We start from the raw sequence: 27,619 nt of genomic DNA on the forward strand, positions 1-27,619 counted from the left end.
TGTGCCTGTTTATATCCATTTATGTTGCCATAGTAATGGAACATATATCAGCCAAACTATCGAAACAAATCATCCATACCTTCCGTTCTCTTCTATCCTCAGGCTTACGACTAGAGTGTTCTTTGGATTTTCTGCTCTCATCTTTGGATTTAACCTTGTCATCCTAGGTAGCAAAATTGTACAATAGGATATACAATAAAAGATGAATCAGAAAATGAACTCTCCACATGTCCACTATGTGATTATTATTCATTAGAAGTGGAGAGCAAATGGCAAAATGTTCATCACAACCAGGGAAGTCAAGGGATTCTAGTCACAAGAAAGTGTGTATGGGCAGTTTTTAGCCTAAAAACAGCAGTAAACAATGATGGAGTAAACCAGCACGTGCAGAAGGTTTCAAGATTGTAGAGGACAGCTAGGTTTCAATTTCTCATTAACCAAGTTTTTTCAAGTCAACAGTTGACATAGAAAATTGTTTATACATGAATAAATTTAATTTCAGCCAAGGAGGATAACTTTCTGGAAAATACAAAATCTCCAAGTGCTCTGTAACAGTTAGAAATTTCAATACATAAATTCAGGACGTTTTTAGTTTTGAGGCATAATGTGGCTACAGGAACTTTAGGCAACACGAATAAAGATAGTAGACTGTTTATGCCTGGGCATAATTATGGCTGACAGTTGCCCTTGAAAATTTTATGTTCTAAACAACTTACTATAGTTATAATATATGTTTCTTTTTAACATAAAATTACCACACTCAACAATCAGTGCATAGGCCCTCAACAAGAATACTCTATTTTCTGTATAGAAATCTGAAGCTCATTAATCACAATCTAATTAAGAAATAGAACTCATTCATAAACTAATTAGCACTGAAGATAATTTATGATAACCCAACCATGTCTGCTTCTCTACGGGGTGTTGTGTTGTAACTTCAAATTAAAGATGATATCCTATAGGTTTCTAACCTTCAAAGCTTTTTTCAGATCTGATTCTTTCCATGTGTCTTCTTTGCTACGATCCTGAAAAATTCAGAGCCACATGTTACATTGTGATTGGCATCTTTTACTCTCTTTGCTACTATTTGATTAGAAAAATGCATTAATTAATCAATTTTTAACTCATTAACCTTGTAGAAGGTTATACACTATAGTGTGATTTATCATAGGGGTGGCGAATGGTCCTTCAAAAAACTCTGGGTCTCGCAGAATTTTAGTCTAATTTTGTGGGTCTTGCAGTATCATTTTTTTGGTGGTTAGTGTTGCTTTTTTCATGAAGCTGTCTCAGACTCTCAATTTTTCACCATATTATAATTAAAAGTTTTAATAATTACATTTCTTTCAAATTTCCGAGAAAAAAATCATCTTAATTCTCCTAATTTCTCTGAAATCCACAAAATTTGCCGCCTGTTCTAGGATATCATAATATGGTGTTATGGCGAATGTCCAGTTCCGGCTAGACCGCAGAAGCTTGCCAAAGGACTAAAATCAAGGGGAATCAAGAAACACACACAGGCCACAAAAAGTGATGAAAGTGCCAAAGTCTCGAATTTAAAATATTTCAAAGTCTTGGTCTCACAATTTCAACAGTTACATAAAATGTCTTGGGCTCGCAAAAAAACACTGGTCGCGCTGTCAAAAGTCTCACATCATATCACTATTACAGTTACTGACAGCTAATCATAAAAACAGGCTACCAAACACAAACAAAATAAAGCTGTCATTTTGCTGATGGAGCATCTGTCAGGTGATTGCTTGTAGATTCCTGGCTGTCATTTACTTTCTAAAGAGAAAAACTCCATTAACAGACCATGTACAAAGACTCGTGTCTTTTGACAGATCTCCAGCTTTGAAAACCTACTAACACTCCTGGTGCCCTGGCCCATCAATATAAATCATGCACACAGTTATAATGTATCCATTTCATGCATTTCACTCGGTTTATACTCAAAGTAATTTAATATTGCAATTATATTTAAGCTTACCAACATAAATAATCTCAATCGCTACACGAGCGAGGAGTGCAATTCCTAAACCTGTAAAAGGCATTTCCTTTAAAAAATATCTTAAAACTAAAATAAGTCTGCTATCCCATAAAAATAATGGCATCTGCAGGTGAAATTGAGCTAAGATGAAAAAAACTAAGCTTATTTCATGATCACGAATCATCAAACTAGAAATCACTGTATGCTTACAATTGTCCACGCATGGAGACTGCAAGAAAACTTGCGTTTCATCTCACGAATTAATTTAATTCCATAAAATAAAGGGACGGGGAAGACTAAACCGTATACTTGCTCCAAAATCCTTGAGCTTATCATAAAATATTTGACTCTACATAAAACCGTAGCAACGAAAACACATGAAGCTACAAGGACAGCTCAGAAAACTTTACCTTCCCAGATGGCATTCTTTGATCATCTCTGGCGTTCTTTAATAACTATAGAGGGAATCACTCAAAAAGGTGAAAATATCAGCTAAAATTTGCTATTCAGGCTCCATAGTTACTAAGTACACTTTCCGCCATTACTGCTTTAAAAATTCCTCCATCCGGGAGATAGCGAGAGTGAGTAGTGTCCAGACTCCGTTTCATTTCTCCCGCGAACTTCAAAGAAAACCTCAGGACTGATGGTTATCAGTTCCAGTATTTGGAAAGGCACGGCCAGGGTCTTACAAGAGGGTGGTAAAGGGGGGGGGGGGGGGGGGGTATAGATCACGTTTCACGGAAAGTAAAGCAGCCCTTTCACAATTCACGAAAAATAAAACATTAACATTTCACGCTTCACGGAAAATAAAAGAGAACGTTTTGGAAAATCACGGTTCACGGCGACTATAGAAATCACGATTCACGAGGAAAAAATTAGCCATTTCACATTTCACGGGGAAAAAAAGGCCGATCACGAGTCACGAAAATACCCTTTACTACCCTCTTACAAAGAATTACTCAAAGTAAAACAACGTTACAAGTTTATGAGTCATATTTAGTATAGATATTTTCTAGGATATTGTGACTTCTGATGATCTCCTTATTTAATAAAGGTGGTCGAAGGGACGTAAAAGTAAACTGGGAAGAAATGCTCGACACTGAAATAGAAAATTCGAAAGAAACGCAACTGAATGTGAACTTAGAAAAATGCTTCAAGAAGCTATAATTGGTTAAAATGTTAATAATTGATACATAGACATTTACAGTAATTGAAGGAAAACTATAAAACTAATCAAGCTGCGGACAAAACTATCGTAGCTTGATAAGAAATAGCACACAAACTGCGGTGATAAACATGGCAATTAAACGAATGTTGGAAAACAAAATTTATTTAACTTGACGTTTCATACGTTTCGACATACATCTTCAGAAGTGACCATTTAGAATAGAGGTAACAACTAAATTTAATTTAATTTAATTTTAGAACTACTGTATACATGTACTGTCAAAACGTTTAAAAATGATTGGGTAACTTAGGCTGGATTTTCAAGAAAAGCGTATTTATGGACGTGTACTGCTTCTCGGTTCATAAACACGCAAAAAACACAATCTTGGCCGTTCACTGATAGCTGATCAAGTTATTTTGACTTTACGCTTGGTAGTTTTTTAACAGGAATTATCTTAACAATGACTTCAAGTGCGCCTCTGTGATTTTATGATCTTTTACTATTGAAATGATAACACGATTTTAAGCAGGTAAATCCGCCAAATCGATTTGCTAAGCCAAACGTCACGGGTTCATATGCTCAGCACTCATGCGCAGTGACAAAAGGAGGTAACCCAGGTCGAGATAATCCCAACTTCGTTCCCAGTGTCCTTTCTCTCAAGTAGTCCCAGCGTGCTTTTCTCCTTCCCTCGGAATGACGGGGATACTTATCTTCAGCCTCGCTTTGGAAAGGAAAATTATAACGCGGTTACATCATTTGCATATATTGCACAAGACAGCTTAATCGGTCGACACCATCACAAACTGACTTTCTACATCGACTGTAGGAGAAGGAGTAACACTCAACTACACGGAGGAACATAAAGTTGGACTGCATCTGCTGAACACCCTGAATCCAAAACAAGAAGGAAAACGAGAGCGTTAAGAATACAGCTCAAGTTAATCTTTTTTGATTTTTTGTTATTTCTCTCCTCGTCGCTGCTTATTGTAAAATATTAAAACCTACAGTAGTTATGTTTTATTTATAAAAGTGAATCATTTGCGAGTAAACTTGAGTTATCGAGCGTGAAAAGTTCGTTTCGCTCTCTTCTGGAATAAAGTTTTGAACGGATGGAGCGTTTTTGTTGATTTTAGTGGTTTTTCTCAAAAAATAAATGAACATTGCACGATTGTCAAATGTATTGGACTGGTGGTTTTGTTTTGTGCTACCCGTTAAGACCTGTCCTCCCGGCTTTGTTTCTTTTATTTTGACCTCCTTGGTAGATCAACGCCACGTACTCGTGAAACTTCGCTCTCAATTTCCTATTTCCAACTTAAATCGCCCAATGAAATCGAAAATATAGACTTGTGACAGATCGAATATTCTAAAACACTTCATCTGAGGTACAACATGTGGACAGCACTTGGGTGGGTTCTTTTTTCTTTAGTTTTTAGTGTTCGCTTCTAAGCCACATTCAATCCATAATCAATAATTGTAAACCTTTGATTTGATGAAGACACCATTTCTTCTCTTGTAGCTTGTACGCTTTTGGGCCGAATCACAGAGATCTGAGAGAATACGAGAAGTTACGGCGGTAAGTTTGACGAGTGTTATAAAGAGGAAAAAATGTTTTACCGATCATGTGATTTACGCATGACAGGTTTGAGTTTTCTCTAATCAAGTGTTCGTTGACCATTAGCTAAAATCCGATCCTTAATTCTAGCAAAAGAAAACTGTTTTTCTACGACTCGTATTACCCTTTAAAAGTGCAAGCGGGGCAGATAGAGTTGTTTATCTTTAATCGACATGCCATCTTGATAATTTTGTGTTTAGAAAGCTTGTTACTGTGTAATCTTTGAATTCTTAAAAACACCCTACAATATCTACTAATTCAGTTGAAACTGATCTAAAAATTAAGCTCCAAATTTTGTCTAAGTTAAACCAAGTTACCAAAAATTATTCAGTTCTTAAAAGAGCAATTCCTTAGAAACTGTACAAATTCTTTAAGTAGCGTTAGTTTTAATTAACACTTGTTAGAGCGAGTATTACGCTGTTTTTGGTAATGTAAACACAAGTCAAGGGATAAGCTGTCCTTCACGGTTGGAGATATCTTACGAACTCGTATAATTGGCTCGTGAACGCGATGAGTCTGTCGGTCCTAATCGGTTGAACTTCGGATATGATGGGTAATTTTTATTCCGGCTGTGATAAACATCTCCAGTGCTATAAAGTGTGAACTAAGGGAACATAGATTTCTTTTGGCATTTTAATGCACTAGAACATTACCAAAAAATAATTGGAAGTTCTTTCTGTGACTGCCGTTGAGATTGTTAAGTCAAAATTAATCAATTTTAGATTGGCAATGGGAGATTGCAAACGCATTTTTAGAATAAACTCTCAGAAATGTTCAAGATTTCAAGTTTTAGCAATGGTTATTAATCAACTATCCTATGTTTAGAAGATTAGTTCTTTTACATTCTTTTACATTACAAGTTTTTTTTCCAATCTTTGCTATTTCACGGCACTATCGGGGCAGGATAAAAGCTTTAAAAAAGAAAAACCTCAGGCGAAAATTATATGTTCGTTAATTATCCACTTTGTGCCGAGTTCGCTTGATCTTCGATAAAGATCTAATTAGACAAAACAGTTAAATCCTGATTTGTGGCTACTGATATGGAGTACAATTTAATTTTAGAACTGACAGATACGTGTTCGGATTTACAAGTTAACCACATAGAGACTTGGCTATTTTCTCTTTGCTGCATCATTTTATATTCCTTACATTGCTTCTCTCAAACCTAACTCGTTCAAATAAAGAGATATTTATAACCGTGTCTTAGTATGTTCGTTTGCCAGCTGACTAAAAACTCGTGCAGCATTCTGGCATCCTCACTTATTTCAGTTATTCACTGGGGAGAAAATAAGGGTTCATTTCCATATTGTATTTATCAGTCAGCACCTGCTGAAGTTTGCATACCGGTCGAGTGGTGCACAGCATACATAAATTTAGCGTCACCATATCTCAACATGTATCCAAGAGATTCAAATCTTACCGCTTGATACTCGTGGAAATAATACAGGTATTGTACATTTCTCTTAATATCATTTCTTTGTGTGCATCTATAACCGACAGCTTAACCTGCTTGAGGACGAAGTACACATTTCAACGTAACATGCGAAGAGAAAGCACAACAGAACAGCATTGAATCTGCAAAAACCACTAAACTGCCAAACATTCGACTGAAATTCACCTTAACCAACAAAACAAATTTCCACATAATAATTTTAGTTTTATAACTGATCTGTCAATTGTTTGGTAACGTAACGAAAGATACAACAAAATGTTTAGGTAATCATCAGAACGTTTATCGTCTTGGCAATCGCGTCCATAATTTAACATTCAGTTGGAGCTTCTAGCTTTACCTATCGTTATTACACTAACAAATCTTTAGATTATTCTTGATGTACTCTGAATAATATTCACTAAATTCTGCAAAATTTTACCTCGTACAAAAAGCATGGCTGCGATTGTTCTCTTCAGAATTTCATTTTCCGAGAGACACTTTGAACACCGCTGAGTAAATAGTGTATATTTTTCTTTCAATGCCAGACTTCAATACCGTATGCTGTATTACTAATGAAAGATGATTCAATTTTCATACTTTAAGAATCGTTTCAATTTATATTGCAGATTCTCAGTACAACAACTTTGTTCCATTTTTTTCATTAGGCACTGTACCAGATTACCTTCCAACATTTATGAAAATATAGCAACATTTTTCTATTATTTCGTACAATGCGTCACGAAAATAGGTGTGAGATTAATATTGTCACAGGAAAATTTGTCTATCGGATCCCGATTTTCTGTATTAAAAGTGTAGCCCTTCTTGAAGTTCAGTTTACGATAGGTTTTTGAATCTTGTAACTAGACTATACAATAGCTAGCTACAAGCAAAACATTGTTGTTGTAGCAATAGAAAGAAAAAATCATTTCAATTCAAAAGCAGCAGTAGAAAAGAACCATCATTTTTTAACACAAATTCAGCAGCAAAACGTTTAATAGGAGCGTGAATAAGTAAACAGACTTCAAGTTACCATGTATGGCGATTTCAGTTACTGGTAATAAACACTAGTGTATGGCCGTACAAATTGTGGTGTAACAAACTGTCGAATATGTTCCACTCTTCAACACTGGCGTGGATTTTTCCGAATATTTTTAAACCATTTAGTCCTCAGGGTTTTACGAAATAGTTACTCTTACTTTAACGGCTACAATCAAAAGAAAACAACCTTAAACAAGCTCCTAAAGATGTATAGTGTTCCAGGGTTCCCAAGGGTTTGAAAACAAAAATAGCAGGCTCTGGAGGTTCACAGCATTTACTTAGGGCTGTAGGCTAGACTGTGTCAACAGACTGTGTTAACTTTGTTGCATTGTATTGCCGACATTGCATTGCATTGCATGTTGCATTGCATTTCGTTGCATTGTATTGTATTGTACATGTAGTGTGACTATGTTGTATTGTATTTATTATATTGTTACATGAATTGAAGTTATATAGTAAGACATTTTTCATGAAATCTCATATATCGCCAAATAAAGTTGTCGCCTAGATTAGAAATTAAATAGAAATTAATGAAATTATCGTAATGGATTCTTTCTTGATCAGGTGTCAATATTGAAATTCTCACAGTTAACTTCAAGACATTTTATAACAATCAGTTAGGGGAACTGATATTCCCATCGTGGGTCAGAAAAGTTTAACCTGACTTTTCTATTTCGCAGACGCCGCAAAAAGAAAGGTGACAGAAGTGTAATCATTCCAGAAGAAGCGTTCTCAGTAGATGAGGAATACCTTCCACATCTCGAGGAGATCAGAATCCAGGATGAGCCCCAAACTCTTCGAGACTCCTCTTCTGTTTCGTACGAGTCTGAATACACAAAGTTTAAATATTCCATGGGTGGAAACATCAAGTTATACGACGATCATATCGCTTTAACAAGCCCCAGGAAAAAGTTGATAAAAACCCCGAAACGTTCTTACAAAATTCTTGACGAAACCATGCAGAGCTCGTTAAACACCTCACCAGCCCGAAGTGTCTTGTCCGGGACTTTCGGGAGTATGGATATGACACCGAGGATTTTAAACGCTTCCGTGAAAAAAGAACTTCATCTCAACGCATCTCAGGATCGACTCTCGGAGAAGACCACTGAAAGTAAAGTTGAAAACGAAAAGCTGGATTCGAATTCGCAGATCCGCGCAGCTTTAGAGCGTTTAAAACTTGCTGATAGTAGTGGAACAGCTCAAGTTTCTAAGAGTAACACTGCTTCTTCGAGTATCGCTGACAGCATAGCAAAAGTTGACTCGTGGAAAACGGATTTCGATTATTGCAATAGCCCTTCTCATGTAGTTGAAGACATTAAAGATTCAAGAGTCCAGGATGCGAATTATGCATCAACAGTTTCGGACTCGACACTTCAAACACAACAACGTGAGAAAACATCTTCTGGGAATGGCGCCAGAGCCAGGGACTACTCTCCTATCCGCTCGACGCCGGCGAGTGTTCCTATCTCAAATCTGAAAGACGACATTAAATCTAGCATTGACCCTAGCATATACAGCTATAGTCCAGAAATACCTGCGGGGCAAACTAAGGACGAACCTGAGGCTAAAGAAAATGATGTTTACTCGAGATTTGAAGCCGGGAATAAGAATTACGAACCGAAAGTAGAAGAAGTACAAGATCCAGAAAGAATGAACCGATATAACAGAACATTACTTTACGTCAATGAACAAAATGAGACTCTTCAAAACGGAGATTATAACGAACTAAACATAGATTTATCAGACTTGAGTTCGGACGTGTTCACGGATAGCGAGATACCAACATCCGGGTTTTTATCTCAATCACGTGACGGCAAGAGTGACTTGGATTTCTACCCAGACTCCCCCACAACCGAGCAAGCATTCTCCAAGACACCTTGCAGCTCCAGAAAGAACAGCTTGGAGTCGTACATGTCTGATGACAGCATGTCCGTGACTGACTTGGATATCAATACGGCAGGACAGAAAAGTAAGTTAATGTTCAATAAGAAAAAGCCTAAACTGAAGAATTCATGTGGTCTGCATTAAAAAGTTCCTGTAACCTCAAAATGGATCTTTGCGTGTCTGGTTTCTTTTATTTCCTGCTATCTCTCAAGCTAGAACACGTATAGTTTCTGTTCCTGTTGTTGCTAACAACCTAGTGAAGTTTCAGCACACAGGAGAAGTCTGGTTTTACCAGGCAGCATTGAGAGTTAAATAAGGAACTACATTTATTGCAAATTTTCAAAGCAAAGTAGAGAAAACGGTGGAAAAGAATTGAACATATCATGTGTATCATTGGATTTCGGGTGAGAAAAGCCGGTTAATAATCAATTTTCTCATCAGACGGTTTAGTGTGCGGTGATTGCTGCATCACTCTCAACAGTCATTTGGTTTTTTAACAAGCCTTTAGCTTGGAAAGATACAGAAAAGCAGGAAGTCGAAAACGCTACTCACAAAATACACAAAGTTGTTGTCCCTGGGTTACAGATGTTGTGATGTTTGTCTTGTCTTGTCATGTTTGAAAATGAGAAAAATATCGCCTGAACGGCATCTTTCGATGGTTATATTTTTTCACAGAAATACACAAGCTGGTCCCGAATGGTGCAATACATTCAAATACACACGCAAAACAAAATGGCAAAGCAAAACAGGTAAGTTAGTGCTGTCAAATGTGATTCCGCACCTAAAATTCAACTCTGAGAAGAGGGTCTGAACGGGGTTTAACCAAAGGCTGAGAATTGGTCAAAATCTTAACTCTGCTAGTTAAGAAATGATCCGCTTGTAACTAATAGTGGAGATCTGAGATTTGCTGATAGTTGAGAAATGGGCTAAGATTTAACAAATAGCTGAGAAATCACCGACAATTTGACTGAGATTTCAGCACCCCTATACCGACATTCTGGGAATGCTCACCTAAACACGCTTGGAATTAAAAAGGAAGCTCTTCAGTTTTAATCACGAATTGCATTATGATTTGTCGCTTGCTTGTTCTTGCTAAAGAACGTCAAAACACCGCTAGTTTCTTGTATTTGTGAGCCAATCAAAACTGATCTCGTCAATAAGAAGCCAGTCGTCTGAGTGAGTCATACTGCTTAATAAGTACATCTTTACCAATTCACAAACCACAACTGTTGCATTAGCTGGTAAACATGTTTGAGGCAGCTTAACACTAAGTCAAAATATCCCCAACTAGTGGCGACGTAATTTCAAAACGCTGCTCTCTAACAGGTGTTTTCTATCGTCTTTGCTTATTTTCGTCGAATTTCTTCTAGCCACAACAGACTAAGACCAAACCATCGGATGTAAAAGCGACGATTGGATCGACGCAAAAACTGAAAAATAAACCAGGTACGTTACTTGAATCTTAATCCGATTTGGGAATTCCTTACCTGTTTTAATATTGCGCATTTGTTCTATTAATGACAGGTGGGGTAAAAATTGAAACGAAGAAGATCGACTTCAACAAGAAAGCGAAACCGAAAGTGAATTCTTTTGGCAACATTGGACATGTACCAGGTGGCGGAAGAGTAAAGGTAAGGTGTTCCAAGATTTTTCATTTATTTTTTTCTTAATTTCCTCTGATTGCTCATTGAGACCTGTTTGCTTGTGAATTGACTAATAAAAGATGACTCACAAACCCTCCAGTTACTAGCTAAACGTGTTTTGCAAAACGAAGTTTAAAAGCTGAGGTTAGTGGCAGAAAACTGCAAGTCGATGATGGAGACGTCGAAATCTGTAAATCTCGATTTTAAACATTTTCCACTTCTTGACTCTTTTTCTTCAGCAAAGTCTACCTGCGCTCGGGACGTCAGGGCTGCTATTAAAGTCGGTGTTGCGTTTACTTAGCTCAATAACTAAAAACCACTGATTCAAGGGAGCTCTAAATTATCAGAGCAAAGCCAAGAAGGGTGCCCAAGACAATTGGGTGAGGGTCACAAATAAAAACTTGAAATATCGCCGATTATCACAATACAACAAAAATTCTCAAACCTAATTGATTATCATCAGGCCCTACTGTTATCGGGGCATCAAGGGATTGTTTAGTGGTCTCCGGATTGTTTCAATTATTTGTATGATTAAGACCGAATCGGACTCCACTCAGAACTACTACCATTTCGTGTCAGAGTGATTATATTTTGACGACTGAGATCAAGGAAATCCACGCGTTAATCATTTCCCTTACAACTTGTGTAAGCTTGCAGACTAGTACTCTGAACATATAGAACGACAACAGCTGTATAAGCACAGAATGATTTTTTTTTATCATAAAATTCAAACCTTTGTTTCTAACGCCTTGTCTTCTTACCAGGTTAAAACAGATAAAGTGAGTCAAAACAGACGAGTGGAACCCAGAACAGATACTCATGGAGTCCAGGCTTACAGTCATTTACCCTCCGAGTTTCAAGAGATTGCAAAACGTCTCGCCAAACAAGACAGACAGCTTCGAAATTCCAAAATCAGCGGTAGCAGCTCAAATGGCCGAAGCCGTCCCCGATCGCGGCGATCAAGCCATGGATCAAGTGGAGCAGGTAGCCTCAGTCCCGACCGGCAGTCGGGTTCCAAACCGAACTTCCGGTTCGGAAGACTCTCGGGCTCGTCTGTCAATCTCAACTCCCCAACCACAAGCATTGGGCCGAACTCACCTAACAAAGCTTCCAGGCGTGCCTCGATAAACAGGTCACCTAGTATTCGCTCCAGGCCCACAACACCAAGCCTGAGTCGCTCGCACCCAGCTACCTATGTCACGCCATACGACTCACGGTCACGCCCTTCCTCGAGACCGTCCTCAAGACCAAACTCACGTTCCTCTTCTCCAGTACCATCGCGTAACACGTCGCCCACGAATGGAAGGCGTACAACAGGGTCCTCCTCCGCTCCCAACTTCCGAAAATCATCGACGTTAAACCGAACTTCTTCGAGTTCTAATCGATCAAAAACGAGGCTGTCGAATGGAATGGGAGGACGACCTACAACCTTGAATGGACTAACAAGCGTGGAAATTGGTCTAGGTACGTTCTAGTTTCTGTAAAAATACTTACCAAACAAAAATTTCAAAGTTTTACACATTCTGTAACTGTCCTTTATCCCCATCAATGCAGAGTAAAGAACTCCATACCTTGGTTCAACCTCGTCCCCAGGGCCTGGGCAACAAGATGAGAGACCTGGGGAACGAGGTTGACCTTGGCCTAAATTATCTACAGTTTTTTTGTCGGGTTTTAATGTACCAAAACGGCAGTGTTAAGGCAGCCACGCCTAGTGAATAATCAGTATGTATAATTGTGCAATGTCTGATCGACTAACCAATAATGCTCAATTATGAGGGGTAAATTGCACTGCTATTTAAATTTCAAAATATATGACGTTGTGAATGATATTTTCCAATTTTTTTCATCTACAGCGTCGGGATCTGTATTTCAAGTGATTCCAGTCCACAAATAGAAGAAGTTAGATGATTCCACCAAACCAGAATTCACGCTGCAGTTCTTAGAGTGCCCCTGAAAGATAGCTTGAAAACCGTCAGCATGTGCAAATTGCGAATGTGTGTTTGAGCAGAATGGGTATTTCTTTAAATAATTGGTGGTTCTTGTAACGATTTTTAATAGCTGCTGGTCAGCTGGAAAATTTTATTGACTGTAATGTTCCCTCGTTTCCACTCCGCTCGAGTCTCCCAGCATTCAAGACACGGCACAATAGGCGTGGAAACTAGATATTTGAACGACAAGCTCACTAAAGAGCATTAATCGGAGAAAGATGTTGATTATACTAGCATCCACGAAGCTGGCCTAAATGGTCGAGTATTGTGCTTTCGACGGGTTCTCAATGAATCGCAAGAGATGCGATACTAGAAAAGTGCAGCGTTTTTCCTAACTGTCAAGTTAACCCAGAATATTCATCCACAATACTGTGAAAAATGGTGAAAAATAATTCTAACTGATCATTAGCTACTTCCAATGGCAACAAAAAGAAATGCGAACGTTGAAAACAAGAGAAGTTTTAAACTTTTTCTCGATTACAGAATGTACAATAACGTCCTAGTGAGGGTAAAGTGTGTACTGGCTTACGAGTTCTTGTTCGCTCCAGCCAATCAGATCACACGTTCTATCAATATTGTGCTATAAAATTGCCGAGAAACCTTGAGAAAGTAAATTTAGAAGAAATATGACTACTTTTTGGCAGAAATAATCGAATATTAACGATTGTAGTTAGCTCGCTTTTCAATCGAGTTTTTGGTATATTTTGAGCTTATTGCTGTGGCAAATAATTGCAATAATTGTAACTGAGATCAAATATCGTTACCTTCTCTAACGGAATTTTGTAACATGCTTGAATAGGAACGACGATTCTAAAGGTCGCGCCACGTAAAAGTGTTAAAAAAGAGTTGTGTATCGAAGATAAGACAATTTTGTAAAACAAAAATGTAGAGTAACTTTTTCTGTAATAAACCAAGTGACCACATAAAGTTTGTTTGATGACCTCTGTTAATTTTTTTTGGCCGCAGTTTATTCCGTTTCGCTGATAAGCCCTGTCCAAACAGGAAATGTTGGGCGATCAGAGACAATCAAACCTCGTTTAGGGACCAAACGTTTTCCCGTTTGGGCACTTTGTTTGATTTGTTTGATCGTGTTTGATAAAATTATACCTATTACAAACACTTGATCAAACATAATAAAACCGTTTAATTTTGTCCATTCGAACATGTTCGAAACCGTTTGGTCACTCAATAGAACATAAAATTGTTTGGTCACCAAACAATATATCATGTTTGATCGCCAAACATTTTCCCGTTTGGACAGAGCTTATTAGAGAACACCAAAGAACAATTTTGTCAGCTTTAAGTACGAACGTATTACAAAATACGAGCTAGAAAAATTTTCTAAAGGCTTACATTTTTTTATACATTTAATGCCCGGATTTAATACTCTATCTGTGACGAACTTTCTTCAATTTCTCTCACAAAATGACCTTTTTGGGGGGGGGGGGGGGAGATATTTCAAAAAATTGAGATTAGACTAGTAATGACTTTGCTCCTTTGAGAAAAGAGAAAGATAAAACTTGTTAATTTGATTTAAAAACGCTAAATTATGGATCATAGAACTTGAGAATCCACCAGTTAAAATTGTAATGATTAATGATGGATTAAAAAGGAAACAATATTTAAAATGTGCGATGAAGTTTGCCTCAAATTTTTCAGTTTTCATATCTTGCAAAGCGATTTTTTCGAGATAAATTACTTTTGTCAAAATAATTTGTCTTTTATTTTTACATCCCTTTAAACATAGTTAATAGAGGGGACTGGTTATGAAGCCCGGCAAACATCAAATGAGCAAACAAAGATGGCAAGGTTTATGTTGCAAGGTCTACGACCGTGAACAATCTTTTGTTTTGCGCTCATACACTATGCATGAATTACGTAACCAACACGTTTCTATTGGTTAGTTCCTCGGTACGGAGTAAACAACTATTGTGTTTTGTGCACGGTCAAGGCGAAAAAATCGAACAAAAACAAACATACAGTAAAGAACTTTGTCGGGTTTCATAACCAATCCCCTCTATTAACTGTGCTTTAAATCAACATTGTTAGATACAAACTGAAGGACCATTTTGTTTAGTAAATCTGCATACTAACCAAGTGGCCCATCAGGCAGGCACTTATCTCCGGTTTCTGTAGCATGAAGCAACTAGGAGTATTTCTACTTCCCCTGGATGGAATACTAGTCCATCGCAGGATTGCTCCCCAGCATTAAGTTTGCCGATACACATTTATACACCTGGGTGGAGAGAGAAACTGTGAGCGTAAAGTGTCTCGCCCAACAACACAACATAATGTTCCCGGACAGGAGTTGAACCCGGATGGTTCGATCCATAGTCGAAGGCACTAACCATGAGGCCACCGCGCCTCCACTTTCCCCTTCTTCAAGTCTAAGAGGGCTTTTAAAAAGAAGAAGAAGTACTCTCTGTTCTGTCATCTTGAGCTTACAGCTTCAACAATTTTATTCATTTTCCAGCAACATTCTGTACATGATGTACGTGAATTATATTAAATTTATGATTTTTCAATAAATTAAAATTTCTCTTTTATCAATTCAAACAATTCTCGTTTTGTTTCAGTTTTAAGAATAAATTAGTTTGGCTGTAAAAACAGATCCTGATTAAGCAGGTTTTGTTGTCGAGCGCGCTCAATGGCGGACATCAACATACTCTGACACCTAACTTGAGAAAAGTCCATCTGATCATATGGCTGGAAAGAAGAAAAGAAAAATGAAGAAGATTTAGAGTGACATTTTAGTTATGTTGGCTTGCTTTACATCGAGACCAGTCTCTCTTGTGAGTTGACGTTTTGAGGGAGTAATCCAGTCTGATAGTAAATTTAATTAGCGTTGTTAACAGTTGTTTTATCTCAATAAACTGCGTTAGTTGACCTACCGTTAGAACCATGTGCAGCTTGTGAACAAACAGCAGCAACATGGCCACCCCAAAGAAATGCAGATCCCCTAACCCGGAACCTGAAAACAACAAAAACAATAGTGAGTGCTTTGCCACATAACTGACAAGAACACACGTTCAGTACAAGTCTAATACACCAAAGTCTGCCCTTCATAATTTTGCCTTTTCCGCTCGGTATCGTTTCCGAAAAACAGATAAAGCCAATATGTGAGAAAATAAACCGCGAACAATTGTACAACCCCTTCCATTGGCCTTTATTTAAAAATTGTTTTGTCAAGTTTATAAAGCAGAAACGAATCGATAATTATATCCAGCTTGTTTCTGTTATACACATTTTGCTTAACAGTATGACTTTTTTACAGACAGAACAGTTTGTTTACTGATAGCCATACAGAGGTTTTTACAATGTTATGTAAGGAAGCATTTTATACATACCAATCAAGTGCCTCCAGCAGGCAAATAACTGGGAGGTGAGTGACATGCGCAATGATGACCATGTACAGTTAAGTAACTGACTTGTCCAGTGCGACAGAATGGACAACGCTGTGGACACTGAAACAAACAAGTAACTATTATGAGGGGAGGTAAGGAAAGGTATTACGAGGGGAGGTAGGGAAAGGTGGCAAATGTTAAAGGTAGCCTGAAGCGACAACACTACATTGTTTTGCTCAAACTTGTCCTCGTGACGAGAAATTCCTAATACTTTTAACTGCCTCTTCCTGTACCAGAACTTCATCAACGCCTCTTGACAGCAGGATCCATAAGAGTACTTACGTTTTTGAGCACAGAGTAGGGGCGTGGCTCGTATAATGTATCGTATACCCCACTGTACGTTCAACAGAAACTTCCGCAGTGGGGTGGGCTCATTTTGCTCTATGAGCTCTGCCATGACACCAGCCAGCCTAGGGAGAAGTCACAAGGTTATCAACTTCGAAACAGTTTGGTTTGAAGGAGTGTCAACATGGAGCCTGACCTGCTTGACATCAGCACAAATTTGGTGTAGTGACTGATTCAAGGCCCATTACACGCGCATCAAACAAAACAGGTCCAAGACTTGAAGACGTTTACAGTGGAAGTTTAATATTTCATGTCATAGTTGAGTTACCCAACTCGATAATGATACGATTTAATGCTTGTAGAATTTCACAGTTAGGGATAACAATTTTTTAGAAATATAAAATACCAGTCTGTTGAACAACGGTTAAATTTGTTAGAATCCACGAAAAATGTCCGACTGTTATCAACCAATCAAAAGACGACACGACTTTTCACGATTACCGAGAAACATCTTGAACGAAAACTTCTGGCTCAGCCAGTTATGAAAATAACATCTACGACTGGCAATGGTGTTTGTTTCCAGCTCTTTTGGATAGCTTTTAAAGTATTTCCATGAATCTATTGTAACATGACGCGGATAATATATCTTACGCTTTGGTGGTCTTTTTGTCCTAATTGCGGTTATTATCATTATTATTATTATTATTATTATTATTATTATTATTATTAAAATAATACACATGAAAAAATTACTCTATTCTGATTGGCTAAGAGCAGTGCAGTTCAAGTGTGACACCAGTGCAAAAAGTGAAGCATCAGTGCAAAAAGTGTAACACCAGTGCAAATTACACATCGAAATTCTGGATTATGATTGACTGAAAGAAAACAGGAGCTTTTCTAAGAAAATGATATCACGTAAAATGATGACGAAAATTTTGTGCTGAAACTTTGAAAAAAGTTTTCTCAAATGAGAAGAAATGGCTTCAAGAAAGATCTTCCGGCACTTCCTCCGCGCGAATTTTTCCATGTTTATATTATTAATAAGTAATCATACGGTTTTTCTCGTTCAATTTGGAGTTAATTTGCACTTGTAAGTTTTTCAAAAAACTCACTCGTGCAAATTAATTCCAAATTGAACTCGAAACCGTATGATTACCAATACTTATTATTATTATTATTATTATTATTATTATTACTATTATTATTATTATCATTGTTGTTGTTGTTGTTGTTGTTGTTGTTGTCGTCGTTGTTAGGGTTGTTCTTGATTAATTGTTATTCTCCTATCAAAGTTTACAGAGATGGTTTTATTCTACGTTTGAAAGAGCTACTTTTTCCTTACCTTCCTGCAAATTCCACCCCTAGTCTGGGGTCTTTGCTGTTGTTAAAACCCTGTACCAGCAGGCGAGCAAACACACGACCTTGCCTGTAAATCAGAGGCAGAGTAGAACAACTATGTCGTAAATAAAATGGCAAAAAGTAAACAAGCTATAGCTAAACGTTTCTAAACTGAACGAGAAGTGATTCGTCGGAAGACGTGCATATACTTGCACATGTACACACATGCACATGTACACCAGTTGATGTTAGAGCGTTAGCTCTTTCGCAGCGGAGTAACTCAATCTGAACAGGCAGGTCTAGCACAATAACTCTTGAACTCTTAGTTGAAGTCAAAACAAGCACAACAAGCGAATAATGATATTAATATAAAGGCCAACAGCAATAGCTCAGATTTGCAATGCTATAGCTACCAATTCAGTTTGTCCTTATCAACTCATATTTCCTTCAGTTAAAAAGTGGATCATTGGATAATGCGATTCAGTCGAGACTTTTCATTGCCTTAGCCATAATGGTGTATGAGTGATTACACTATGCTGAACAAATATGGTAAGCGTACGCGAAATGTTTGTGGGGACGTTTTTATCCTTACTATATTTTAGTTCTCTATATTCTGGGGGCGTTTTTAACAAAACAATTATTCCACCCGCTCTTGTTCGATATGAGGTAATTATAGCCAACTCGTCGCTGCGCCCCTCGTTGGCCATCTATCGTCTTATATCCAACACAAACTTGTAGAATAATTGCTAACTATCCATTTTAGTGAGCAATGTCCCTGTATGGAGTCTATGGAAGCCTTGCAGTATTTGGCGAGTCCCGAGGAAAGCCGAGTCAATGTACACAAGACAAGTTAAAATATCTGAGCACATTTTCGCGCCAAATGAAGGCTATTGTTTAGATATGTATTGTCTTCTGAAAATCATTTTACAGTCTGACAAAAACGATGCTTCTTCGTAATTTAATAACTGCCAGATCGTCTTGATTTCCGTGCATCGTTGTTTGCTCATGATATGTGGAATTGAAATTTTACCTGCTAAACGGGAAATTACGAAAAAGAAGCGGTTTTTTAGAACATTTAACGATAAAAAATTGCGTTAAAACGTTTCGTAAAAGCACGTTAAAAGTTTATTGACGACGTTTCAACGTTTGGCTAACGTCATTATCAAGTCAACGAGTGAATGAAAAGAAATGTTTAAATACTAAAAAGACAATAGGTGATGGAATGTTCTTTTAAACAAGGAGTTTTGCGCGAATGCAATCAGTCTGCGTGTTGAGAATAGGATTTCGATCCTTGATGAAAAGCATCTCGTAGACAAGACAATCAAATTTTCCTTGGCACTTTTTTAGAATGCGGAATTGGCTTTCTTTGAGGAGGCTTGTATCCCCATGGGCTGTCGAAAAGTGTTTACCGATCGCAGAGTTTTTCTGTTCAACAATACGTTGGTGAAGGTGTCTAGCTGTAAAGCCGACATAATCTGAACCACACAGATCACATGTAAAAGAGTAAACAACGCATTATTGATTTACGATTGGACAGTTGATTTCTCTGGGCTTGAGGTCTTGGTCCAATTTTCTGGTGATAAATACGGTTTGTAGTTTAGTACCAATCTTGTGACTGAGATCACGCATTTGCCTTTTAACTGCGTTAGCTGATGTTGATCTTTGAAGGGCAAACCCATTCGCACAATGCTGCTGTCTTCCTTGTTTTTCTCTCTCGTGCCAAATGAAAAGCTCTGAATGGTTTTGGTAATGGTAGAATTAATCATTGCCAAGCCAAACGTCGAAACGTCGTCAACAAAGTTTTAACATGCTTTTACGAAATGTTTTATCACAATTTTTTATTGTTAAAGGAAATTACATTCTGGCAAACAAATGAATTTTAAGGAAAACTTCTTTTCATTTCAGTGTTTTCTGTCAAATATCTATAGAAAATTGGCGTCTTGAAGGCATATTCGGGATTGGACTGGAGATATATCAGAGGAAATGTTTTACCAATCTTTGATCTCGAAGCAACAAGCGTGAAACGTGAACCAAATCGTTTTTTATTACCTTGAAATATGGAAGCAAAGGTGTATTATGAAAACACCAGTCTGATTAGTTTTACAGGATGTAGGTCAGTTGAAAGTTGATGCTCCGGTCAACCCAACCCAGTTACCTCAAAGAGGAAAACAGTCTTCCACTAATTAATCTAAAGAAGAGATTAGACAATTCATAAAACTTCAACACAACACTGGCTATGTTGTCAGGGTGAATCGGGTGAATCCAAGTCTTCAACTGATGCCTCTCTTCCACTTAATATTTTCTTTGTTTAATACAAAACATGTAAGAAAGAACTTTTCCCGAACTATAGGATTATACACAGGGTTCCTTGTTTTCAGTTCAAATTAGGTAAGAAAAGAATAAAAAGGTAACTCTCTTACATTTCGCGACATTTGTCGATCTGTGCAGGTGGAACTAAATCAATTTGATTTATGCTAATTCAGTAGGAGACAAACACCGTGTAAAGCAAATATTGTCTGCTGAAAAACCATTTTAAAGTCTTTCATAAATGTCACTTTAATTCCTGCACGTAATTTATTAACTGTCAGATCTTGTCGAGCAACACGTATATTGATGCTAGGGAAGCAATAGAAAATGTCACCTGTTAACTGAAATTACCTTTAAGGTAAGACGTTTGCATCTCAAAAATTTTTTGTCAATTTTTTTTTTTTTTTTTTTTTTTTGCCTTTTTTTGTGACGTGTTTGCTTTCTTATACAGTTGCCACAATTCGTGTCTGTAATGGGCTGTGCTGTTTGAATTGAGCATTGTCATAAATAAGGTAATAAGGTAACTGATATATTCTTGGCATATTCTTGCTTAACGTGGAACTATGTCACCAGGCTTTTACAGGAAAAAAAGGGTTTTTTTTAACTCTTTGTGGAGTCGAAACCACAACATGAAGCTTTATTTTAAAAAAAATAGTCACATATTTATTACCGTTAGGGGGGAGAAAAAGGTACAACGTGATAAAACATTGGGTTGAGCAGTTTAACAGCTTAGAACGTAAACACTATTTCTCTCTTGAAATTTCGTATATTTTATTTTTGCCATCCTTGTTACTTTATATCCTTTTATTGAGTTATTTTTTCACTTTTTCCTTTTGAGAATAACTTCACCGAATTTTGTATAAACTGAGTCATATTGCACGACATGGCCTTTCAATAGGAACTTTGTATTTGTTCACATTTGTGCTGAAATCCGTAGGCTGTCATTTCCTCGTTCAGTTGACATAAAATACTTTCCGGTTTACGTTTGACGCCAAAATATCAAAACGACAAAACGTGCTTTTCGAGATCATCTAGCAGTTATTTTGTTACCAGGAAAGTAACCTCTAAGAACTGACATAAATACAAAGAGAAGCGTAAAGAGCAAAAATGCCAACAAAGTACACGCCTGCTTTACAGCTTGATAAGGAACCAGCGTCAGAAATAACGTGACCAGCAATCCGATGGAAACCCTGTAGCTAGATGAATCTGAGCACCTGTTAAGCTCTTTTAAAAAGGTTTTCTATCGACAGTACCTCTCCCCACCCAAAGGATATAAATACATCAGTACTATTAAAAACCTGTCAAAAATGCTGTGAAGTAAGGCTGGCATTGCATCTAGGAGAGTAGCGAAATCATATTGCATTACTGCCATGTTAACTGTATTCTTTGTCCCATATTATGCTCCCGTATTTTTCGGGAGTTAGCCTGATTTCAGAAGTGTTGAAGTACACAATTAGAGAGGTGATAACGCCGTCCTGGAGGTTAAGAAATACATGTACCTAAATAACCGCAAGAAATCAACAATTTAAGTTGTTGAAGTTAAATAGAAACTAGGAAACTAGGAAATTTCTGATAAGCGTAGATTCAAAAAAAGATCATCTTGTTACAACATTCAAGCGCTTTATAAGACTAGGTCATTTAACCTTCTGCAAGAAATTTGCACCTCTCATGTTACACCTGAACTGCCCTGCAGTAGCTAATTTCCCCTTCTTTGTAATTTGCAAACTTATTAACATTCAGGCTCGCCTCCCACTTCAGGATAACCTTACATTTTCAGCCCTATACTCTTTATCGTTCCGTTTTTCTTATAGTCTATGTAAACCTGATTAAACCAAATACTAAAACCACCTTTTAACCTTTTCAGAATTACAGTCTTTGGCGTCAACTATCTTAAAATTTAGCAAGGTGTGCCTAGTCGATTCCATTAAAAATATTAAAAGCCGACTGATTTTTAATTTAATTTTTCGTTCTATCCAACAGCGCTGTTTGTTATTCAAAAAGGTCATTTATAACACAGATTAGAAGTTTGTTTCATTTTAAATGAAATCAACCGAGTCCTAACCACACATAACAGAACACTTTCCTTTGCAGTTCGAAAAACCATTTTTCGCTTCGAACCTCTTGCAGTACGTAATTAATCGAAATGAAAGACGGACGTTTAATATCCAACGTACAACTCTTTATCCGAAGCTTTCGAAAATAAACCAACACAGTCCATCAGTTTTAGGAGTTTGAAATTATTTCAAACGATACATATTAAAAACAGAAGAAGTAAACTATAGAATTGAATATCGACAAACCGGATATTGGACGAGGCTTCAGGTCTGAAGTAATTTTAAACTGGTCGTGGCACACCTATCATTGAAATTCAGCCTTCTTGATTTCTTGTCAACATATAAGTTATTCAGTTTTTTTTTTTCTTTTAACAGCAGAAGAACTTGGTGTTGTACACAGTCTGTCTATATATGTTAAGAACAGATTAAATAATCCGCATAACGCTCAAAGAGATTGGTAGTTTTTCAGAAGGGAATCTTGGCCAAAAACAGAAAGTCTTTTTTCATTCTTTTCTATTCGTACAAATTTCTAGATAAACCCTCCTTCGAAATTGCTCCGGGCGTACAAAACCCGACATTTAAAAATGTACTTTTATTGCAGTTAGTTGAACTGAACGTGTGCAATTGACACTTAAACCCTGCTAAAAGTTCAGGTCATTGAATTCAATTTTTCATCTTGACCAGTTCAAAATGGATATCACTGTTGCCTTATTCGTTGCGATATTACAAACCATTTGAAGACAGCGCCTGAGGATTATGATAATTTCGCTGGCTTTTAAACATAGTAATTCCTACGAGACCTTTTCAACCTCTGGGTGCATTTCATACCTGAAAATGTAGATAATATGACGGGAGGTCGTTGCTGCTCGGTGAATCCACGGGTTTGGCCCTGAAGAAGTTGACGATATTTCAGCCGGGAAGGGTATGAGAGGATCCCAGCGGAAAGCGCGAAATTCATTGCCTGCCTTTGGAGAGTTGTCAGTCTCTTCGTTATAAAAACTCGTTGGTAACGGATCTTTCAGTTTTTCATGCCAATATTCAGTGAAATACTTGCTAGCGTGTGACTCTCTCTCGAACAGTTTATAATGAGTGGCGATTTTTTTCACATAGCGATCTTTTTCTTCCACGTTCGCCGTGCTTTGCCAGAATGCATGCCCACACTGTAAGCCGTCAAAACGCCTGAAATTTTCGTCCCTTGTCTTGAAAAAGTGTAAACACTCGGTCTTGTTGTTTGACCAGCGCCGAGCTTTCAGCTGTAGTCCTTGACCAAGCGGAAAATACATCGTGGAGAGAAAAATATCGGCTAGCGAAGGGGCGCGAACATCGACGAATATTATCATCGCCGACATAGTGAGAGTTACCGCCAGCGAAACACAGACTATAACAAGCCGTAAGCTTGGCATGGGCCATGAAGAAGTCGCAGACGGCTTCGGCTTAGGAGTAGATGATGCGGTGCTGTTTTTCTTGGCTATCATTGTGTTTCCCTCTTCGATGCTAAGTTCATTACAGGTCGGCTTCGCTTGTCCTCAACAAAATAGTCTGGTCTCTTTGAAATAAGCTGGCGCGGACCTCGAACGAACAGATACAGATTATCAGTCACTCGCGGACGGCTAAACTCTTACAGGTATGTAAGGCAAGTCAAAACAAACGCTATTTTTCACAATATTTTTTTCCGCGTTTCCGATAAAATATAGTTTTTGAACCAGATCAGATGGAGGTGATCGGAATCCACTACGGCACCGATCGATGAGTGGTTTTCTCGTCGATTTCAGTCCGCTTTCTTTCTTACTTTTGTTCGATATTTTTATTAACATGCATAAATTACTCTCGCATCAAAGCTGCATATTATTCTGTGGAGAGCAGCGCCCATGTGATTGGTGGAAAGGTGCTAATAATCAGAAAATAAACAACACCCGTTCAATGAATGGATCGCGGACCGACAGCACAATAAAATTAATTTATGAAGCTCGAAACAGCTGTTTCGCGGGTAAATAATTTAAAAACACTGACTTCGAAAGAAAATGCTCGTGGCTTATACCAGATGATTTCGACCGTTTTGATTGTTAAGGTTTATTCACAGTTAATAGATTTCTAATGAGTGTTTCCCAAACATTAAAGAAAAGTTCCAGACTAGAATTTTAAAAACGCGTTAGAAAGGAGTTGAGCACGTAAATATACAGTCACATTGGTTTTAAGATTAAGACGTTAGCAATATTGAGAATTTCCCAGAATTGGCAGAAGATTGAAATTTGAAATATTTAATTTACAAGAGGATAAATAACAGGAACTTAAGAAAACAACAATATATTACAATAGTGATGAAAAAGATCACAATTTAAATAGTCAAAGGAAAAGGTCCGTTATTCAGTTTAATCTCCAGATCCTACCATCTCTTAATTATAGCCAAGACAAAGTTGTTTTGAGAACATTTAGAGCTTGGAGAGAATTGGAAAAATACGAAATTATGTCCTGTAGTTCCTTGTCAAGCCTATATACATTTATGTCATCCACACATCAATTTCCATTTTCCGCCGTTGCCTTCTTTTAGCTAGTTTAGTGATTTAAGGCCGGGTCCCGTTATTAACCGAGCGCATCATTAGAAAAACTAAGCGAGGAAATTACAAAACACCAATACACGAAATTGCACCTGTGATTCTATTGAAACTACTCCCGCAGAAATTCAGAGGAAACTCAAAACTATCTCGCAGCTGGTCTACAAGGAAAATTTCCATCATTTTTTTGTTTTTCATTGCTTTCTCACATCACTAATGAAAACGATTTGACAGTGACGGAGCGGAAGAAAACCAGATAAGACGTGACGTGCATGTAATTTTATGGCTTCGCTTTTCTCATATTGTGCAATATTTTGTAGGAAATAGTTTAAAAGTTAACTTTTTATCACCTCGATAATATGAAAGCTAGTACGTTCTACTGTGGAAAACTAACGCTAGAAATAAGTCATTTATTACCATCTTGTTTACCACAGCCTTCCAGAAATAGAACAACAAGCCGTTAAAATGCTTGGAAACGTATGTACGTACATGGAAACACCGGCAGATACCTGTCATAACACTTAACCTTAAATAAGCGAAAGCAACCATTACATTTGTTAACTAACGTGATTCAGCCAAAAACAGGTGACAGCATATGTTATAATCTCTGAAACTTAGTTTCTAACTCGAGGTATTGTTAGAAAAAAATCGTTTGACATTCCTCACGCATTGATGATTTGATCTCCATTTATGATAAGTGTTAGTTAGGGAAATACGTTCAATGACCTCTTGCTATTTTGCGGCGCAATTAATGATTTGACTTCATACGACAAGGTAATAGCTGAGATAAATGTACTGATAGATAGTTCGTAAGCAATATTTGAACGTGTAAAATTTTCAGAAGATAGAATCTGCGATACGGTATATTCATATTTTTATACCTAAAAAAGAAGAATTAAAAGTTACAACATTACTAGAAACTATTAAACCAAAATAACCATTTAAGAATAGACATGTTGGACAGCTTGCTATAGGACTGAAAAAGATAAATTGATCATGTATGTTCGTATTATTTCACGAGCGCGCGTTGGAAATGAGATTGTAGACAGCCAACGAGGCGCCAATTTGGCTATAACCATCTCATATCCAAAGAGTACCCCTGGAATGATTGCTTCACTGAAAACGCCCAAAAAATATAGAAAACTCAAATAAAATAAAAATAAAAACGATCCAAAAAATTACGCGTATGTATACCATATTTGTAGAGCATGGTATAATGGCTCATAACCCATGATGGCTAAGCCAATGAAAACTCTTGAATTACATTGTCCAATGATCCTGTTTTTAATAATTAACAATTAGACCCGTGGCCCTTGAGGGCGAAGGGCCTAATTGTTTTAGTATCACCCAACTAGTCGGACAGAAAAGTTAGTAAAATGCAAGTTGAAGAAATATTTGTTTGGGAATAAAACGAAAGAAAGCGTCACGCTCGATTGCGCCAATTTCGCTACTCGAGGACTATTACTAATAGTCCTCTACTAGCGTAGCCAATTAAAATGTAGGATTTGCATTAGTCCACTAGTTGGGTGATCCTAAGGTAGATTATTATATAACTAATACAATATATTAAAAATAGTTCTCACAACGACGGCCCTGTTGTTGACTGAACATGTTGGGATTTCCTTTTACGCTGCTGAATAAATATAAACATTAAGGATTGAGTTTAGCGTTTTGTTTGTCCATGCAAAATATGGAGTGAGTCGTGTAAGAACGGACTTGCATGTACAGGGGTTTTTCAGACAGTTAAGCCCATGCTTGGAGACCCCGGGCGCGCACAAATGGAAAGAAGGCAAAATTTTAAGTATTAATATTTCTCACGGAAGTATGTAAAATATAGCCACTAATGAGCTTGCAAGGTTAGTAAATCTTGATATAAATGTAAACCAAACTGACTAAATAGTTTGAAATTTCTACATCACAGCTGTTAAAATTTTCAGTTACTAGAGCAGTTTTAAAGTTTTACCCCCCAAACCTAATGGCCTCAGTACAATTGGGGGGTGGGCACCATCTCTTACCAACTAAGTGTGATTAATTGTTAGCTAGAAATACACGTCAGTTGGATGAAGGCGTCTACCAAATTAACCGAGAGTCCTAAAACATGAAGTGACCGCGACTATAGCGAACTGCTAAACTGGATGAACTCATTGAGTTTACATCCTTCTCTCCCGAGAGCGTGGAACTGGAATACTGTGTCTATACATCGGAAATTGTCACTCTTATCTTCTTCACCAGAAGTTGGTATTAATTATATCTTCTGTCCGATAATTCAGAAGAGAGTGCAAACAAAATAACCAAACATTTGACGCCGAAAACTTTCCTATATTTCTATCGAGTTCTAAAAATACGATTTTTAACCAATCAGCGGGTGTATTTTCTTGGGCTACTTCTATCCCATTGCCGTGCATAAATTTGGAGTTAAAAGTGTAGTTATGATGTGTACCAATCAATTCCGCTAAAGATCCGTTATAAGTATTACTTTAGAAAGAGCCAAGAAGTTGTATCGAAGGGGCAAATTACTTTAGAGATTTGGTTTTCAGTGAAAGTACTAAGATTAGAAAAGAAAGTGTTTTCCTTTAGCTTTATTTCCAGCAGGCTAATGCTTCGTATTCTACAAGTACAGAATCACCTACTGTCGCTCTTTAGTGCAAAGCAAAAGGTAAAACCTTTTTAATGGATATTTTGCTTACCTTTCTTAATTCCCACCTCTTTCCACCATCATTAGTTCGACCAGAATTCCTCATAAGATAGTTCAGCATCACACATTTCGTCCGGTGGGTTTGTATTGCATCTTATCCTGTGTATAACACAGCGAATGATAAGTGACGTAAGCATGAATTAGACTTAGTAAAAAACTGCTCTATTGTATTGTATTGTAATTCTATCGTGGAGCTACCATGGCGAAAGTATCGGAAAGAACAAAAGTAAGA

The 27,619-nt window shown here is 37.4% G+C and overlaps 3 protein-coding genes across 7 annotated transcripts in view; 1 reads left to right on the forward strand and 2 right to left on the reverse strand.

Moving 5' to 3' along the window:
- Positions 1–2,593, reverse strand: part of LOC110051204 (cytoplasmic dynein 2 intermediate chain 1-like) — a 32,469-nt gene extending 29,876 nt beyond the window's left edge. For 2 of the 4 annotated variants that reach the window (XM_089285058.1, XM_089285055.1), the window contains exons 1-3: positions 2,398–2,592; positions 972–1,025; positions 80–163 (exon numbers count right to left, since the gene is read on the reverse strand). In XM_089285058.1, coding sequence (XP_089141184.1) covers positions 80–163; positions 972–1,025; positions 2,398–2,412 — 153 coding nt within the window. In that variant the 5' untranslated portion in view covers positions 2,413–2,592. Of the gene's footprint in view, positions 1–79; positions 164–971; positions 1,026–1,987; positions 2,011–2,397 lie in introns of those variants that run through there. The other 2 variants (XM_089285057.1, XM_089285056.1) reach the window with 2 other exon arrangements.
- A 1,020-nt stretch (positions 2,594–3,613) lies between these two features.
- LOC110051203 (uncharacterized) lies at positions 3,614–13,702 on the forward strand. The gene is made up of 8 exons (XM_089285073.1): positions 3,614–4,561; positions 4,672–4,728; positions 7,918–9,206; positions 9,797–9,870; positions 10,492–10,567; positions 10,646–10,752; positions 11,529–12,228; positions 12,618–13,702. Exons 1-8 carry the CDS (start codon positions 4,545–4,547, stop codon positions 12,656–12,658), a joined length of 2,361 nt encoding a protein of 786 aa, XP_089141199.1. The 5' UTR covers positions 3,614–4,544; the 3' UTR covers positions 12,659–13,702.
- Positions 13,703–15,177: 1,475 nt separating this feature from the next.
- Positions 15,178–24,236, reverse strand: LOC110051238 (uncharacterized). 2 transcript variants are annotated; one of them, XM_020757255.2, is made up of 6 exons: positions 22,969–24,218; positions 17,784–17,867; positions 16,439–16,566; positions 16,100–16,216; positions 15,644–15,723; positions 15,178–15,458 (listed from the first exon to the last, which is right to left on the reverse strand). In XM_020757255.2, the coding sequence occupies exons 1-6, from the start codon at positions 23,613–23,615 to the stop codon at positions 15,342–15,344; spliced, it is 1,173 nt and encodes a 390-aa protein (XP_020612914.2). In that variant the 5' UTR covers positions 23,616–24,218; the 3' UTR covers positions 15,178–15,341. The 2 variants fall into 2 exon arrangements, with proteins under 2 accessions (XP_020612914.2, XP_089141200.1); XM_089285074.1 differs by lacking the exon at positions 15,178–15,458 and having other exon boundaries at positions 15,465–15,723; positions 22,969–24,236.
- Between the last annotated feature and the right edge of the window lie 3,383 nt (positions 24,237–27,619).

The sequence above is a fragment of the Orbicella faveolata genome, unplaced genomic scaffold (assembly GCF_042242905.1).
Source record: "Orbicella faveolata isolate gen_17 unplaced genomic scaffold, um_ofav_v1 contig_13, whole genome shotgun sequence".
NCBI lineage: Eukaryota > Metazoa > Cnidaria > Anthozoa > Scleractinia > Merulinidae > Orbicella > Orbicella faveolata.

What these genes read in the sequence shown, in the direction of transcription:
- LOC110051203 (XM_089285073.1), top strand. An exon ending in CAATACGGCAGGACAGAAAA is followed by an intron (nt 9,207 to 9,796) that starts GTAAGTTAATGT and finishes ATTTTTTCACAG; the next exon opens with AAATACACAAGCTGGTCCCG. An exon ending in AAAACTGAAAAATAAACCAG is followed by an intron (nt 10,568 to 10,645) that starts GTACGTTACTTG and finishes TATTAATGACAG; the next exon opens with GTGGGGTAAAAATTGAAACG.
- LOC110051238 (XM_089285074.1), bottom strand. Translation starts at nt 23,615, where the DNA reads ATGATAGCCAAGAAAAACAGCACCGCATCATCTACTCCTAAGCCGAAG. An exon ending in CATATTATCTACATTTTCAG is followed by an intron (nt 17,868 to 22,968) that starts GTATGAAATGCA and finishes TCTGATTTACAG; the next exon opens with GCAAGGTCGTGTGTTTGCTC. An exon ending in CCTACTCTGTGCTCAAAAAC is followed by an intron (nt 16,217 to 16,438) that starts GTAAGTACTCTT and finishes TGTTTGTTTCAG; the next exon opens with TGTCCACAGCGTTGTCCATT.